At 53.2% G+C, this 19,282-nt stretch overlaps 2 protein-coding genes across 2 annotated transcripts in view; both read right to left on the bottom strand.

The window, feature by feature from the left end:
- Positions 1-8,000, bottom strand: part of FBRS (fibrosin) — a gene marked incomplete in the record, with an annotated part of 33,817 nt that extends 25,817 nt beyond the window's left edge. Inside the window, 3 exon segments of the mRNA XM_077494023.1 lie at positions 1,498-1,641; positions 5,887-6,092; positions 6,095-8,000. Coding sequence (XP_077350149.1) covers positions 1,498-1,641; positions 5,887-6,092; positions 6,095-6,143 — 399 coding nt within the window.
- A 7,326-nt stretch (positions 8,001-15,326) lies between these two features.
- PRR14 (proline rich 14) overlaps positions 15,327-19,282 on the bottom strand; it is a 28,497-nt gene continuing 24,541 nt past the window's right edge. Inside the window, exon 9 of the mRNA XM_077494024.1 lies at positions 15,327-17,601. Within this exon, the coding sequence (XP_077350150.1) occupies positions 17,349-17,601 (253 nt within the window). The 3' untranslated portion in view covers positions 15,327-17,348. The remainder of the gene's footprint in view (positions 17,602-19,282) is intronic.

Raw genomic sequence — 19,282 nt, 5'->3', positions numbered from 1 at the left:
GTTGTAAAACAATCGAACCCCTAGAACCCTTTGAGGAATTCCTGGTCCCTCTTCCACTCATAGTCTGAAGCACAAAGCAGAGGCACTACCAAAAATAATGCACACTGCTAGGTCTATTGTCCAGCAATATAATGCTGCTATTAATGCCCAGCCTGGAACAGTAACAATGTGTCAAAATGGGATGCCCGTATCACCAAACCTCAAGTAATACCACCTCCTGCTCATGTGTCCCTCCACAGCCAGCAGTAGCAGCACAGTGTGCTTTTATAAGCTTCCTCCATGTGCATTTGGTGTCAGAGAATGCCAACGCCCTTAGCCCCGCCCCCACATTATCTACAGGGGTGAGTGCTCAATACAGCCCCCAGTGGTGACACATAGGCATTACAACATTTATTTTACTTAAAGGAGACATTCATAAGAAAAATCAAAGATATTTCTTAGAAAACTCCACTTACCTTCCCGCCGCAGGGTTTTCTGAGATAAACCCAATCTTCACCCTTCACGGTGGGTGCCGTAACACCTTCAGGAGTAGGGGAACCTAGAGGTTACCCACAATGCTGGACCTGCAACAGCACCCTGCCAGTAAAACTTTATGGCCTTACTACCAAAAAGTACTGGATCCCAGGGTCCAGCTCTCTAAAAAGAGAAGCATTCGCAGGCAAAACCTTGTTTCTTTGGATATGAGGCCCAGGTACCATTTCATTAGGCCCAAAAAAGGACACATTGAACGGATCCGGCCAGCATGGCTATCCCCAGCAAGGATTGCTTCCAGTGGAGCTCAGCACAGCACATCTTTACTCGTGACCAACACCTTAGACACTGGCGAAAAACTGAGGTACTCCCAGTAATGGGAGGGGTTATAAAGGGAGTGCACTTCTTGTCTTAGGGCATGCCAGTGTCCATCACCTAAAGGTGGCCTATTAGCCCACATAGTAACTACTATGGCTCTGTGTCCCCTGATGTATGAAAAGAAAGTAGACCATGTCCCCAACATACATCTCATTGGAGGGACAAGAGACCATGTCCCCAACATACATCTCATTGGAGGGACAAGAGACCATGTCCCCAACATACATCTCATTGGAGGGACAAGAGACCATGTCCTCAACATACATCTCATTGGAGGGACAAGAGACCATGTCCCCAACATACATCTCATTGGAGGGACAAGAGACCATGTTCCCATCACTGGTCCCAGGGCAGGGGGCGGGAGGGCTGGTCCCAGGGCAGGGGGCGGGAGGGCTGGTCCCAGGGCAGGGGGCGGGAGGACAATAAGGTGGATTTACTAATGGCAAACAGTCTGTGCAATTTGCAACTGAAGATGCTCGAGATCTTTGTTAATGAGGGGGAGCTCTGCTGACTTCCATCCTCCAATCATGTGCAAGAAAAATGCTGTTTTTTTTCCCCTTGCATGTGATTGGGTATTCTTTGCCTCATCTTGTTAATTTCTGGAGCAGCTGTGCAGCCCCAGATCTCCCATACAAAGACATCAGTTACCTGTCCATTGAAGGGGTGCTCCTCACGCTGGTTCTCACTCACTCCGGGATCTTCTGAACTGCCTCCGTCACTTCGCTTTCTCTTCCCTGGGGGGCGCTTCTTGAATGGCTCCTCCAGGTGTGTCGGCTCCACAGAGACATCTCTCTGCAGGAAGAGGAGACAGAGAATTTCACACTAGTAATGCAGATACTGCATGGCTCCTATATACTGAGACCTCCCGATAGGGGGGCGAGCAGAACATTTGATGACCCCCGATGGTCACCAGACATGGATATTCTGAGGGAAGAGGCTGGTAATAGGAGGGTGAGCAGAACATGTGATGAGCCTGACGCTAACCGGACATGGATGTTCTGAGGGGAGGGGCTTGTAACAGGAGGGCGAACAGAACACGTGATGACCCCGATGGTCACCGCACATGGATGTTCTGGGGGGAGGGGCTTGTAATAGGAGGGTGTGCAGAACATGCTATGACCCCGATGATCATGGGACATGGAAATTCTGAGGGGCGGGGTTGGTAACAGGAGGGCGAACAGAACATGCGATGAGCCCGATGGTCACCGCACACGGATGTTCTGAGGGGAGGGGCTTGTAATAGGAGGGTGAGCAGAACATGTGATGACCCCAAATGGTCACCAGGTATGGATGTTCTGAGGGAAGAGGCTGGTAATAGGAGAGTGAGCAGAACATTTGATGACCCCGATGATCACCAGACAAATGTTCTGAGGGGGGAGACTGGTAATAAGAGGGTGAGAACATGTGATGACCCCAGTGTTCACCGGACATGGATGTTCTGAGGGGAGGGGCAGGTAATAGGAGGAATGGACCTCATACACTAATTTCTCCATATCTCCCACCAACCATGGATGGTCTCACAAGACATCTTCTCACCCCGGCCTTAAGTCACATGTCAAAACATGAAGGACAGGATTGTAGGGCTGAGGACACATGCAGGGAGAGAGCCAAGCCTCCAATATTCTACTCCACACCTCTCCCCTCGTCACAGAAATGGAGGGTTCCTAAACCCACCAGTCCTTTTTCATTGGCTGGTGGGACAGGAATAGGGACGCAGCAATGGCCTACTTGTTTTTTTAAGGTCCTGGCTATTAGGGTTGCACCGATACCGAGTATGTGCACAAGTATCGGTACTTGTGCGAATGCACCGATACTTTCAGGCTCGGCTCTTTGAGCTGTCAGCGGGTCTCCCCGGTGTGTTAAACAAGTCCGGTAATTGGAGCTGTCAAAAAAAAAAAGTAGCGGCAATGTTTATTAACAACATTGCTCAGCCCTGAAACACTCAAAAAGAAACATTGTTTCTTTTTGTATTTTTCTGTTTCTTCATCTGCAGATCAAATGGATGAAAAAATGTTCCTCTGTTTAACCCCTTCATTTACTCCCTATTCTCCTCCATGGAATTATTTTCCGGCTTTTTTTCTTTTGTTAACGTCTATTTTATAAACGATAAAACTTTTGTTTGTTGAATATTTTTACACATTTCACATTGAAAAAGCGCTAAATAAAAAAATATATATATATTTCATTTGTAAATAACTTTTGAACGTGTTGTACCATAACTGACAGCTGAAGTGAAAAGAAAACAGTTGCGGTAGGTATCGGTAATTGGTATCGTGCATCCCTGTTGGCTATACCACCCGGCCTGGCGATAGGAAGCGTGTCTCCGGTGCGCCAAAACCTGGTTCCGGGCAGCCAGGCCGGGATTAGGAGGAATTCCCTCAAAAACAATTCAGAAATTCCAGTCCCAATATTTCTATCCTAACAGGTTACAACTCCACCCAAAACCTGGATATTCCTCATGGCTGCTGTCAAAGCTGGACGACCTCCCGGCTTCTTCTCCCTCCACTAATGTGGTGGAGCTTCTCCATGAGAATTATCACCCACTAGAAAGTCAACCAGGACGATGGTACCACCACCCAATGGAAAATAAACAACTGAACAAGGCAACTAAAACGAGGGAAGACTCACCACTGACTACCGAGATCCCTCACAAGCTGCACCAGAGCTACATCTCCACATCCATATTTAATGAGTCCACCAGAGAACAAGTGAGAGACAAGCAGCTGAACAGACCCCCCGCGTCCCTCAGTGTACTCCGTTCAAAAACGCTTTGCAAGCCTCTCACAAGATCTCCAATCCACTTCTACCAAATGTGTCCAAATCACCAACTGTGCACCTTCTCCTTTCACCACCTCAACCTCCCCAATACCTTCCAATGAGGGCTCCACCCGCCACCTGTGTAACCACTTACCAAATCGTCCAATCAAAACCGCATACCATTCCACTCCAGGTAGGTCAGTGGATTTGCAATCCCCGACGTTTCTCCTCTCCGTACAACTTGAAAGAAAATTGAGGAGGAACGCCGGGGGTTTCCTATCCGCTGACCTATCTGGAGTGGAATGATAGGCGGATTTCATTGGATGATTTGGTAAGTGGCTGCCCAGGTGGCGGGTGGAACCCTCGTTGGAAGATATTGGGGGAAGGAAAGGTGAAGACACCCAGTTGGTGATTTGGACAGTTTGTTGGACCCATTTGGTAGAAGTGGATTGGAGACGGATAGAGGGTTGGAAAGTTATCTGAGGGATGAGATCTCCACATCCATACCGACCAACCTCAACGTTCACCTCACCACTCCCAACATACCACATCATCATACTCCGGCCCTCTATACATACCATACGAGCACACCTCTCTATACATACCATACCACATCATCATACTCCGGCCCTCTATACATACCATATCACCATCATAACCCTCTATACATACCATACCACCACACCTCTCTATACATACCATATCACCACCATCATAACCCTCTATACATACCATACCACCACACCTCTCTATACATACCATATCACCACCATCATAACCCTCTATACATACCATACCACCACACCTCTCTATACATACCATACCACATCATCATACTCCGGCCCTCTATACATACCATACCATCATCATCATACTCCGACCCTCTATACATACCATACGAGCACACCTCTCTATACATACCACCATCATAACCCTCTATACATACCATACCACCATCATCATAACCCTCTATACATACCATACCACCACCATCATAACCCTCTATACATACCATACCACCATCATAACCCTCTATACATACCATATCACCACCATCATAACCCTCTATACATACCATACCACCATCATAACCCTCTATACATACCACACCACCATCATAACCCTCTATACATACCATACCACCACACCTCTCTATACATACCATACCACCACCATCATAACCCTCTATACATACCATACCACCACCATCATAACCCTCTATACATACCATACCACCACCATCATAACCCTCTATACATACCATACCACCACCATCATAACCCTCTATACATACCACCATCATAACCCTCTATACGTACCATACCCGGCCTCTCTATACATACCACATCATCATACTCCGGCCCTCTATACATACCATATCACCACCATCATAACCCTCTATACATACCATACCACCATCATAACCCTCTATACATACCACACCACCATCATAACCCTCTATACATACCATACCACCACACCTCTCTATACATACCATACCACCACCATCATAACCCTCTATACATACCATACCACCACCATCATAACCCTCTATACATACCATACCACCACCATCATAACCCTCTATGCATACCATACCATCATAACCCTCTATACATACCATACCACCATCATCATAACCCTCTATACATACCATACCACCACCATCATAACCCTCTATACATACCACCATCATAACCCTCTATACGTACCATACCACCATCATAACCCTCTATGCATACCATACCACCACATAACCCTCTATACATACCATACTTGGCCTCTCTATACATTACCACCATCATAACCCTCTATTACATACCATACCACCACCATCATAACCCTCTATACATACCAACCACCACATCATAACCCTCTATACATACCATACCACCATCATAACCCTCTATGAATACCATACCACCACCATCATAACCCTCTATACATACCATACCACCACCATCATAACCCTCTATACATACCATACCACCACCATCATAACCCTCTATACATACCATATCACCACCATCATAACCCTCTATACATACCATACCACCACCATCATAACCCTCTATACATACCATATCACCACCATCATAACCCTCTATGCATACCATACCACCATCATAACCCTCTATACATTACCACACCACCATCATAACCCTCTATACATACCATACTTGGGCCTCTCTATACATATTATTATCCATCTAAACACACATCCCTGACCAACCCCCCCCCCCCCCCCCACGGCCTTCCATCATCCAATCAGTGCCACACCTGCATAGCCTCCAGGCTGCCAAAACTGCTGATACAGAATCCATCGATCAGGTCTTCTTCTCGGATTGCCGCGTTCTCCTCGCCCCTCTTCCGCCGTCTCTTCTTGCGTTGCGGTCGTGGCCAGACTACCGGCTCAGGGCTGGAGGACAAGGAGTTGACAGGAGAAGGACCTCTATGGCGGTTTCTTTGGGCTTTGGAGCGTCGGCGGGCAGGCGGGGCCCGAGATGGGCTCTAGGCGTATGTTGCAAAGCCTCCATTTGACTCTTTTGGTTTATCCCCCAGGATAAAGCATATCTGCCAGGCAACCAATCAGTAGTGTCCGTCAGCGATGGTGGAGGAAGCCAATGACTGGTCAATAAATACCTAAAAATGTTTGATGATGGAGCGGAGATGGAGGCGCTGGAGGAGATCACATGTAGAGGGTCAGCATCCAATCACATCCCCCACAGTGCTGCATATGGCCAAACTGGGACGTCTTATCACCCCTGAGAAGAGGAACCTGAGAGATCCGGACCTGAGAGGGAGGGTTGAGGTAGTCACCAGACCAAAGTGAAGACAACCAACTTCCCCAAACACCGAGGATGGGGGCTACAGAGTCCCCGAAACACAGAGGATGGGGGCTACAGAGTCCCGAAAACCGAGGATGGGGGCTACAGAGTCCCGAAAAACCGAGGATGGGGGCTACAGAGTCCCGAAACACCGAGGATGGGGGCTACAGGGGCCCGAAAAACCGAGGATGGGGGCTACAGAGTCCCGAAAACACCGAGGATGGGGGCTACAGAGTCCCGAAACACCGAGGATGGGGGGTTACAGAGTCCCCGAAACACCGAGGATGGGGTTACAGAGTCCCCGAAACACCGAGGATGGGGCTACAGAGTCCCGAAACACCGAGGATGGGGGCTACAGAGTCCCGAAACACCGAGGATGGGGGGCTACAGAGTCCCGAAAACACCGAGGATGGGGGGCTACAGAGTCCCGAAACACCGAGGATGGGGGCTACAGAGTCCCGAAACACCGAGGATGGGGGCTACAGAGTCCCGAAACACCGAGGATGGGGGGTTACAGAGTCCCCGAAACACCGAGGATGGGGGCTACAGAGTCCCGAAACACCGAGGATGGGGGGTTACAGAGTCCCCGAAACACCGAGGATGGGGGGCTACAGAGTCCCGAAAACACAGAGGATGGGGGCTACAGAGTCCCGAAACACCGAGGATGGGGGCTACAGAGTCCCGAAACACCGAGGATGGGGGCTACAGAGTCCTGAAACACCGAGGATGGGGGCTACAGAGTCCCGAAACACCGAGGATGGGGGCTACAGAGTCCCGAAACACCGAGGATGGGGGCTACAGAGTCCCGAAAACACCGAGGATGGGGGCTACAGAGTCCCGAAACACAGAGGATGGGGGGCTACAGAGTCCCGAAACACAGAGGATGGGGGGCTACAGAGTCCCGAAAACACTGAGATTGGGGGCTACAGGGTCCTAAAAAACTGAGGATGGAGGCTACAGAGTCCCGAAACACCGAGGATGGGGGCTACAGAGTCCCGAAACACCGAGGATGGGGGCCTACAGAGTCCCGAAACACCGAGGATGGGGGCTACAGAGTCCCGAAACACCGAGGATGGGGGCTACAGAGTCCCGAAACACCGAGGATGGGGGCTACAGAGTCCCCAAACACCGAGGATGGGGGCTACAGGGTCCCCAAACACCGAGGATGGGGGCTACAGGGTCCCCAAACACCGAGGATGGGGGCTACAGGGTCCCCAAACACCGAGGATGGGGGCTACAGGGTCCCCAAACACCGAGGATGGGGGCTACAGGGTCCCCAAACACCGAGGATGGGGGCTACAGGGTCCCGAAACACCGAGGATGGGGGCTACAGAGTCCCGAAACACCGAGGATGGGGGGCTACAGAGTCCCGAAACACCGAGGATGGGGGGCTACAGAGTCCCGAAACACCGAGGATGGGGGGCTACAGGGTCCCGAAACACCGAGGATGGGGGGCTACAGGGTCCCGAAACACCGAGGATGGGGGCTACAGAGTCCCGAAACACAGAGGATGGGGGGCTACAGAGTCCCGAAAACACCGAGGATGGGAGCTACAGAGTCCCGAAACACCGAGGATGGGAGCTACAGGATCCCCAAACACAGAGGATGGGGGCTACAGAGTCCCGAAACACCGAGGATGGGGGGCTACAGGGTCCCGAAACACCGAGGATGGGGGGCTACAGGGTCCCGAAACACCGAGGATGGGGGCTACAGAGTCCCGAAACACAGAGGATGGGGGGCTACAGAGTCCCGAAAACACCGAGGATGGGGGCTACAGAGTCCCGAAACACCGAGGATGGGAGCTACAGGATCCCCAAACACAGAGGATGGGGGCTACAGGGTCCCCAAACACCGAGGATGGGGGCTACAGGGTCCCCAAACACCGAGGATTGGGGCTACAGGGTCCCCAAACACAGAGGATGGGGGCTACAGGGGCCTCCAAATAAAGGACCATGCACCCCTAAATGTGGGGACCCGGGGTGGGCGGTGCATGGAGAGTACCTGAGAGAATGGGGGAGGGGTTATGGTGACACCCCCTGATAAGAAAACTTCAAAAAAAAAGATATAGAAATGAGATAGATGGGGGGAGGGGGTCCTTAGAGATGAGGGGGTGGAAGGGTTACACTGGGGGGATGGGTGCTGATCCCCTATATAATGGGGGCGGGGCTATCAGTAGAATGGGGGGTCTTCTATATAATGGGGGCGGGGTTATCAGTAGAATGGGAGGTCCTCTATATATTGGGGCGGAGTTATCGGTAGAATGGGGGGGTCTTCTATATATTGGGGGCGGAGTTATCGGTAGAATGGGGGTCCTCTATATATTGGGGGCGGAGTTATCAGTAGAATGGGGGTCTTCTATATATTGGGGGCGGGGTTATCGGTAGAATGGAGGTCCTCTATATATTGGGGGCGGAGTTATTGGTAGAATGGGAGGTCTTCTATATATTGGGGGCAGGGTGATGATAAATATGGGGGGAGGGGGCAGATCTTGTGATATGTGAGTGACGTTCTATAGTGGGGGGTCCAATCCTCTACATCATAGTGGGGGGGGGGGGAGGGGATATGATCCTTTTATATATATATATTTTGGATGGGGGAAGGGATATGAGATATATATATTGGGGGGAGGGGATATGATCTTTATATATATATTGGGGGGGAGGGGATATGAGATATATATATATATATATATATATAGGGGGAGGGGATATGATCTTTATATATATATATTGGGGGGGAGGGGATGCTCTCCGGTGGGGGGATGGGTGGATATTTCGATCCTCGGTGGGGGCGGGTCGGTGTTTCTCTCGGTGCCGGTCTCAGGCTCCTCCTCCCCCCCGGTAGTCTCTCTCGGTCTTTCTCTCCGTCTCCCCCGGCCCTCTCCTCGGTCTCCGGTCTTTTCCCTTTCTCTTCAGGCTCCACCTACCTAACGCGACGTACTGCGTGCCTACCGCGGGATGACGTCACACGCAAGGAATGGAGCTGGAAAGCGGCGTGTTCTATCAGAGTACTGGTGTTCTACCCATCAGAATAAGTAACGGAAGTGACGTTCCGTCGCCGCCATCTTCCTACACCCCGCACTCCTCCATAGTAAGAATACAGAGAGAAGGGGGGAAGGCGGACATCTTGTTACACCCACCGGAGTTTTGCCTTTTACACTTATTTATAGCAGTAAAGTGAGGTTATATGATGATATACAGGACTGAGATCTCCGTCTGACTGGTAAGATGTTCGAAACGTAAAAGCAGCGGCGAGCCTGATCATCGCTCAGAGTTTTCAGTCCTGTATTTACAGGGTCTTCTTAATGAGCGGGCACACCTGGGTACTGCCCGGAGCCCCAGCTGCATGGGGGGCCCCTGCACTTCCCCCAAAGCCATCGATCACAAATGTCCCGGATTTTGAGGGACTGTCCCACATTTGGAGCAATGTCCCTCTTTCCCCCTCATTTTGCTCAACCTTCCATCCAAATTCTAAATTGCTGTATTTGTAAATTTTAAAAGCCGATATAAAAGAATAGTATTGGTAAAAAAAAAAAAAAAAGCCCTTGTGGATTTATTTAACCTTTTTTTGGGGTTAATTCTCCTTTAAGAGGGTGTGGCCAGGGGTGTGTCCTATCCCTAGATACATTTGCTAGTGGGCGTCCCTCATTCCCATCTCTAAATGTTGGGAGGTGTGACAAAGCAGCTGCCCCACGAGCCCACCCTGCCATGATGGCACTGAGAGTGATGGATAGACAGGGGAGGTCGGCCGGCAGCGGAGCGCCGTGCAGAACAGTGTCTGTTATTTCACAGCCAGCAGGAAGGGGCGGAGCTGGAGCGCCAGTGATGCTCTGACCCCGCCCCATGCAGCTTGAATGCTCAGGACTCGGACGCTGTGGGGGAGGAGCTGCTGAGTGGGTAGCACTGAGAGCCAACCTGTGGAAGTGGCATTGTGGATGGTGTCATGGTGAGCTCAGCTGTCCAGCACTGTTTGCACAGAAGGGTTTGGAATGCCCAGAGGCATGCTCCCCTCCTCCGCCGCCCCTCCTTCTACCTGCTTGAGTTGATTGGTATAGTTGAGTCCAGTGCTGGAGGTGGGCACATAGCCATAAGTTCACATGCACTGTATCTCCACTGGAAAAGGGGGTACTACATGGATGGAATAATGGTGCTGGGGGATATCAAGGGTGTATGGGGGGGCAATGCTGAGGGGGGACCTAGGGTGTATAAGGGATAGCTTGGGTGGCAATAGTGCTAGAGGGATCAGGGATGTAGTGGGGTAAGAGTGCTGGGGGGGATGGAGAGGGGTGGAGGACACTGAATGGAGACCAGTGGAGGGATTGGTAGAGAGGGGTGGAGGACACTGAATGGAGGTCAGTGGAGGGATTGGTAGAGAGGGGTGGAGGACACTGAATGGAGACCAGTGGAGGGATTGGTAGAGAGGGGTGGAGGACACTGAATGGAGACCAGTGGAGGGATTGGTAGAGAGGGGTGGAGGACACTGAATGGAGGTCAGTGGAGGGATTGGTAGAGAGGGGTGGAGGACACTGAATGGAGACCAGTGGAGGGATTGGTAGAGAGGGGTGGAGGACACTGAATGGAGACCAGTGGAGGGATTGGTAGAGAGGGGTGGAGGACACTGAATGGAGGTCAGTGGAGGGATTGGTAGAGAGGGGTGGAGGACACTGAATGGAGACCAGTGGAGGGATTGGTAGAGAGGGGTGGAGGACACTGAATGGAGACCAGTGGAGAGATTGGCAGAGAGGGGTGGAGGACACTGAATGGAGGTCAGTGGAGGGATTGGTAGAGAGGGGTGGAGGACACTGAATGGAGACCAGTGGAGGGATTGGTAGAGAAGGGTGGAGGACACTGAATGGAGACCAGTGGAGGGATTGGTAGAGAAGGGTGGAGGACACTGAATGGAGACCAGTGGAGGGATTGGTAGAGAGGGGTGGAGGACACTGAATGGAGAAACCAGTGGAGGGATTGGTGGAGAGGGATGGAGGACACTGAATGGAGGTCAGTGGAGGGATTGGTAGAGAGGGGTGGAGGACACTGAATGGAGACCAGTGGAGGGATTGGTAGAGAGGGGTGGAGGACACTGAATGGAGACCAGTGGTGGGATTGGTAGAGAAGGGTGGAGGACACTGAATGGAGACCAGTGGTGGGATTGGTAGAGAAGGGTGGAGGACACTGAATGGAGACCAGTGGAGGGATTGGTAGAGAGGGGTGGAGGACACTGAATGGAGAAACCAGTGGAGGGATTGGTGGAGAGGGATGGAGGACACTGAATGGAGGTCAGTGGAGGGATTGGTAGAGAGGGGTGGAGGACACTGAATGGAGACCAGTGGTGGGATTGGTAGAGAGGGGTGGAGGACACTGAATGGAGGTCAGTGGAGGGATTGGTAGAGAGGGGTGGAGGACACTGAATGGAGGTCAGTGGAGGGATTGGTAGAGAGGGGTGGAGGACACTGAATGGAGGTCAGTGGAGGGATTGGTAGAGAGGGGTGGAGGACACTGAATGGAGACCAGTGGTGGGATTGGTAGAGAGGGGTGGAGGACACTGAATGGAGACCAGTGGTGGGATTGGTAGAGAAGGGTGGAGGACACTGAATGGAGAAACCAGTGGAGGGATTGGTGGAGAGGGATGGAGGACACTGAATGGAGGTCAGTGGAGGGATTGGTAGAGAGGGGTGGAGGACACTGAATGGAGACCAGTGGTGGGATTGGTAGAGAGGGGTGGAGGACACTGAATGGAGGTCAGTGGAGGGATTGGTAGAGAAGGGTGGAGGACACTGAATGGAGACCAGTGGTGGGATTGGTAGAGAAGGGTGGAGGACACTGAATGGAGACCAGTGGAGGGATTGGTGGAGAGGGGTGGAGGACACTGAATGGAGAAACCAGTGGAGGGATTGGTGGAGAGGGATGGAGGACACTGAATGGAGGTCAGTGGAGGGATTGGTAGAGAGGGGTGGAGGACACTGAATGGAGACCAGTGGAGGGTTTGGTAGAGAGGGGTGGAGGACACTGAATGGAGGTCAGTGGAGGGATTGGTAGAGAGGGGTGGAGGACACTGAATGGAGGTCAGTGGAGGGATTGGTAGAGAGGGGTGGAGGACACTGAATGGAGGTCAGTGGAGGGATTGGTAGAGAGGGGTGGAGGACACTGAATGGAGACCAGTGGTGGGATTGGTAGAGAAGGGTGGAGGACACTGAATGGAGACCAGTGGAGGGATTGGTAGAGAGGGGTGGAGGACACTGAATGGAGAAACCAGTGGAGGGATTGGTGGAGAGGGATGGAGGACACTGAATGGAGGTCAGTGGAGGGATTGGTAGAGAGGGGTGGAGGACACTGAATGGAGACCAGTGGTGGGATTGGTAGAGAGGGGTGGAGGACACTGAATGGAGGTCAGTGGAGGGATTGGTAGAGAGGGGTGGAGGACACTGAATGGAGATCAGTGGAGGGATTGGTGGAGAGGGGTGGAGGACACTGAATGGAGGTCAGTGGGGGGATTGGTAGAGAGGGGTGGAGGACACTGAATGGAGACCAGTGGAGGGATTGGTAGAGAGGGGTGGAGGACACTGAATGGAGGTCAGTGGAGGGATTGGTAGAGAGGGGTGGAGGACACTGAATGGAGGTCAGTGGAGGGATTGGTAGAGAGGGGTGGAGGACACTGAATGGAGACCAGTGGAGGGATTGGTAGAGAGGGGTGGAGGACACTGAATGGAGACCAGTGGAGGGATTGGTAGAGAGGGGTGGAGGACACTGAATGGAGGTCAGTGGAGGGATTGGTAGAGAGGGGTGGAGGACACTGAATGGAGACCAGTGGTGGGATTGGTAGAGAGGGGTGGAGGACACTGAATGGAGGTCAGTGGAGGGATTGGTAGAGAGGGGTGGAGGACACTGAATGGAGACCAGTGGAGGGATTGGTAGAGAGGGGTGGAGGACACTGAATGGAGATCGGTGGAGGGATTGGTAGAGAGGGGTGGAGGACACTGAATGGAGGTCAGTGGAGGGATTGGTAGAGAGGGGTGGAGGACACTGAATGGAGATCAGTGGAGGGATTGGTAGAGAGGGGGGGAGGACACTGAATGGAGGTCAGTGGAGGGATTGGTAGAGAGGGGTGGAGGACACTGAATGGAGACCAGTGGAGGGATTGGTAGAGAGGGGTGGAGGACACTGAATGGAGATCAGTGGAGGGATTGGTAGAGAGGGGGGGAGGACACTGAATGGAGGTCAGTGGAGGGATTGGTAGAGAGGGGTGGAGGACACTGAATGGAGGTCAGTGGAGGGATTGGTAGAGAGGGGTGGAGGACACTGAATGGAGGTCAGTGAAGGGATTGGTAGAGAGGGGTGGAGGACACTGAATGGAGACCAGTGGAGGGATTGGTAGAGAGGGGTGGAGGACACTGAATGGAGACCAGTGGAGGGATTGGTAGAGAGGGGTGGAGGACACTGAATGGAGACCAGTGGAGGGATTGGTAGAGAGGGGTGGAGGACACTGAATGGAGACCAGTGGAGGGATTGGTAGAGAGGGGTGGAGGACACTGAATGGAGGTCAGTGGAGGGATTGGTAGAGAGGGGTGGAGGACACTGAATGGAGATCAGTGGAGGGATTGGTAGAGAGGGGTGGAGGACACTGAATGGAGGTCAGTGGAGGGATTGGTAGAGAGGGGGGAGGACACTGAATGGAGGTCAGTGGAGGGATTGGTAGAGAGGGGTGGAGGACACTGAATGGAGACCAGTGGAGGGATTGGTAGAGAGGGGTGGAGGACACTGAATGGAGGTCAGTGGAGGGATTGGTAGAGAGGGGTGGAGGACACTGAATGGAGGTCAGTGGAGGGATTGGTAGAGAGGGGTGGAGGACACTGAATGGAGACCAGTGGTGGGAGGGGCAGCAGATGAAGAGTGTTTGGTAAGGGTGATTGGCAGCAGCATTCATGATGAAGGGGGAGGAGTCTATGTAAAGGTGATCCAATGAGGAGGGAGGTGGGAGATGACCGGGGAGTGGATTAGGTCTGTGGTGTCGTCGGTTAGTAGGAGGCGTAGGTTGAATATGTTGCGGAGGTTGAGGCGGCGAGATTTGGAAAGTGGATGTGGAAAGGAGGGTTGAGTCCAGGATTACACCGAGCACCCTGGAATGGGGGGGCTGATAGTTGAGCTGTTGATTGTGACAGAGAAGTCGGGGGAAGGGATATGGTGAGTTCGGTTTTGGGTAGTTTGAGGAAGTGGTGTGACATCCAGGCTGATATGTCTGTTAGTAAATAAGTGATAGATGAGGAGACCGATGAAGGTTAGAGAGATAGATTTGGGTGCCAATGGCGTAGCGATGGTATTGGAAGCCATCATCTGATCCAGGGAGGAGGTGTGGATGGAGAAGAGGAGCAGACCAAGAACAGAACCTTGGGGGGACTCGGAGGAAGAAGAGGAGAGGAGTAGAATTGTGACACTGAAGGTGCGGTGGGATAGGTAGGATAAGAACCAGAGAAGAGAACACGGAGACCAAAGTAGTTTTGGTGAGGGGGAGGGGGTAGTCCACCATGTCGGGGGCAGCAGAGGGGTCCAGGATTAGGAGGACAGAATCCAGGGTCCAGCTGTTAGCAGATCATTTGGGAGTTTTAGGGGGACGGTGTCTGTGGCGCGAGTTTCAGACGGAAGGGGGATGAAGGTCGCAGTGAGGTGGTCGCTCAGTCAGTTGTAGATCGGAGGAAAGGGGGAGCAAGGAGATGGGGTGCAGGCCAAGATCAGTGGGGTCCAGTGAGGACTTTTTAACTATAGGGGTGACCAGTGCGTGTTTTAGAGAGTTTGTGGAAGATGTCAGAAGAGAGGGAGAGGTTGAAGATGTGAGTTAGAGAGTGTAGAAAAGAGTCCGAGGGTGAGCGTCATTAATATCATTCCACATAACACCAGAAAGGAAAACTAGGCACAATATTTATTAGCAAACAAAACGGACGTGGCACATACAGTATATACATAATACAATATATCCAGAGTCTGCAAAAAGCATCACACACACTAGACCTCTGAATATCTCCAAATCGTTGTGTGTAGACTACCACTTCAACCGGCCCCCGAGAGATAGACGACTACCACTTTAACCGGCCCCCGAGAGATAGACGACTACCACTTCAACCGGCCCCGGGAGATAGACGACTACCACTTCAACCGGCCCCGAGAGATAGACGACTACCACTTCAACCGGCCCCGGGAGATAGACGACTACCACTTCAACCGGCCCCGGGAGATAGACGACTACCACTTCAACTGGCCCCAAGAGATAGACGACTACCACTTCAACCGGCCCCGGGAGATAGACGACTACCACTTCAACCGGCCCCGGGAGATAGACGACTACCACTTCAACCGGCCCCGAGAGATAGACGACTACCACTTCAACCGGCCCCGAGAGATAGACGACTACCACTTCAACCGGCCCCGAGAGATAGACTACCACTTCAACCGCCCCCGAGAGATAGACGACTACCACTTCAACCGGCCCCGAGAGATAGACGACTACCACTTCAACCGGCCCCGGGAGATAGACGACTACCACTTCAACCGGCCCCGAGAGATAGACGACTACCACTTCAACCGGCCCCGAGAGATAGACGACTACCACTTCAACCGGCCCCGAGAGATAGACGACTACCACTTCAACCGCCCCCGAGAGATAGACGACTACCACTTCAACCGCCCCCGAGAGATAGACGACTACCACTTCAACCGGCCCCGGGAGATAGACGACTACCACTTCAACCGGCCCCAGGAGATAGACGACTACCACTTCAACCGGCCCCGGGAGATAGACGACTACCACTTCAACCGGCCCCGAGAGATAGACGACTACCACTTCAACCGGCCCCGAGAGATAGACGACTACCACTTAAACCGGCCCAGAGAGATAGACGACTACCACTTCAACCGGCCCCGAGAGATAGACGACTACCACTTCAACCGGCCCCAAGAGATAGACGACTACCACTTCAACCGGCCCCGAGAGATAGACGACTACCACTTCAACCGGCCCCAGGAGATAGACGACTACCACTTCAACCAGCCCTGAGAGATAGACGACTACCACTTCAACCGGCCCCGGGAGATAGACGACTACCACTTCAACCGGCCCCAGGAGAACAGGCCCTGGGAGATAGACGACTACCACTTCAACTGGCCCCGGGAGATAGACGACTACCACTTCAACTGGCCCCAGGAGATAGACTACCACTTCAACTGGCCCCGGGAGATAGACGACTACCACTTCAACTGGCCCCCGGGAGAACCGGCCCTGGGAGATAGACGACTACCACTTCAACTGGCCCTGGGAGATGGACAACAAACATTTCATTTGGCCCCATGAAACCGATGACTACAACTTCAACTGGCCCCGGGAAACTGACAACCACCACTTTCACCGGCCTTGGGAGATAGACAAACACTTTAACCCAGGAAAACGACTACAACATACTGCAAGTCGATGCCAGGAGACAGATGACCAAAATATTAAACCGGCCCCAGGAGTCTGATAACTACAACATAACCTGGCCCCATAAGACTGATAACTACAATACATGCCAGACCTGGGAAACCAACAACTACCACCTTCCTTCAGCCCCGTAAAACATAACTACAAATGAGCCGGCCTCGGTAGATAGGTGACAACCACTTCAACATCCCAGGAAATCAGATGACTATAACATAGGCTGACCCCAGTGATGGAGGACTACAGACCAAGCCATCCCCGGGAGATAGATGATCATACAAGCCAGTCTCGGGAGACAGAGGACTAACACACAAGCTGGGCCAGGAAAACAGCTGACCACCACATAAGCCGGCCGTGGGAGATAAATGACAACATAAGGCAGTGCTGGGAGATAGAGGCCCACCACATAAGGCAGTCCTGGTGGAGAGATAAAGGCATTGGTCACGGTGGTATCATCTAGTTCAGCTCCATCTCCTCTTGTAGTTCAACCTCCAGCTGGTCCAGTTTGTGCTGCAGTAACAGATCAGCATTCACGCTTGCTTTGTTGGCCACACAGCTGCGGGTGCGTCCACCTCCTCGTCCTTTCTTTTTCTTTCTGCGTGGTGCGTTGCTGTTCTTAAATACCATAATTCTTCGCAGAGGGCGTTGGCTTGTAAGGAGGAGAGTACCACCCTTCATTACTGGCTCTTCAAATATGGTTTCAAATTTTCTGTATGGAGGAAAGAGACAAGAATCATTCCACCACATCACAACCACTCTTCTGCTTCTTCCAAACTTTTATAAACTGGAATGGTCATGGTGACTGGGCTCACATCCCTCCTCCTTCCCCGTCTGCCCCGGTGACTGGGCTCACATCCCTCATCCTTCCCCGTCTGCCCCGGTGACTGGGCTCACATCCCTCCTCCTTCCCCGTCTGCCCCGGTGACTGGACTCACATCCCTCATCCTTCCCCGTCTGCCCCGGTGACTGGGCTCACATCCCTCATCCTTCCCCGTCTGCCCCGGTGACTGGGCTCACATCCCTCATCCTTCCCCGTCTGCCCCGGTGACTGGACTCACATCCCTCATCCTTCCCCGTCTGCCCCGGTGACTGGACTCACATCCCTCATCCTTCCCCGTCTGCCCCGGTGACTGGGCTCACATCCCTCATCCTTCCCCGTCTGCCCCGGTGACTGGACTCACATCCCTCCCCCTTCCCCGTCTGCCCCGGTGACTGGACTCACATCCCTCCTCCTTCCCCGTCTGCCCTGGTGACTGGACTCACATCCCTCCTCCTTCCCTGTCTGCCCCGGTGACTGGACTCACATCCCTCATCCTTCCCCGTCTGCCCCGGTGACTGGGCTCACATCCCTCCCCCTTCCCCGGTGACTGGGCTCACATCCCTCATCCTTCCCCGTCTGCCCCGGTGACTGGACTCACATCCCTCCTCCTTCCCCGTCTGCCCCGGTGACTGGACTCACATCCCTCCTCCTTCCCTGTCTGCCCCGGTGACTGGACTCACATCCCTCCTCCTTCCCTGTCTGCCCCGGTGACTGGGCTCACATCCCTCCCCCTTCCCCGGTGACTGGGCTCACATCCCTCATCCTTCCCCGTCTGCCCCGGTGACTGGACTCACATCCCTCATCCTTCCCCGTCTGCCCCGGTGACTGGGCTCACATCCCTCATCCTTCCCCGTCTGCCCCGGTGACTGGGCTCACATCCCTCATCCTTCCCCGTCTGCCCCGGTGACTGGACTCACATCCCTCATCCTTCCCCGTCTGCCCCGGTGACTGGACTCACATCCCTCATCCTTCCCCGTCTGCCCCGGTGACTGGGCTCACATCCCTCCCCCTTCCCCGGTGACTGGGCTCACATCCCTCCCCCTTCCCCGGTGACTGGGCTCACATCCCTCATCCTTCCCCGTCTGCCCCGGTGACTGGGCTCACATCCCTCATCCTTCCCCGTCTGCCCCGGTGACTGGACTCACATCCCTCCCCCTTCCCCGTCTGCCCCGGTGACTGGACTCACATCCCTCCTCCTTCCCCGTCTGCCCCGGTGACTGGACTCACATCCCTCCTCCTTCCCTGTCTGCCCCGGTGACTGGACTCACATCCCTCATCCTTCCCCGTCTGCCCCGGTGACTGGGCTCACATCCCTCCCCCTTCCCCGGTGACTGGGCTCACATCCCTCATCCTTCCCCATCTGCCCCGGTGACTGGACTCACATCCCTCCTCCTTCCCCGTCTGCCCCGGTGACTGGACTCACATCCCTCCTCCTTCCCTGTCTGCCCCGGTGACTGGACTCACATCCCTCCTCCTTCCCTGTCTGCCCCGGTGACTGGACTCGCATCCCTCCTCCTTCCCTGTCTGCCCCGGTGACTGGGCTCACATCCCTCCTCCTTCCCCGTCTGCC

This window comes from Lithobates pipiens, unplaced genomic scaffold (assembly GCF_037356315.1).
Source record: "Lithobates pipiens isolate NorthernLeopardFrog02 unplaced genomic scaffold, aLitPip1_a1.2 Scaffold_22, whole genome shotgun sequence".
Lineage (NCBI taxonomy): Eukaryota > Metazoa > Chordata > Amphibia > Anura > Ranidae > Lithobates > Lithobates pipiens.
The sequence above is the reverse complement of the archived record's forward strand: the minus strand, read 5'-3'. Positions and strand labels throughout refer to the sequence as shown.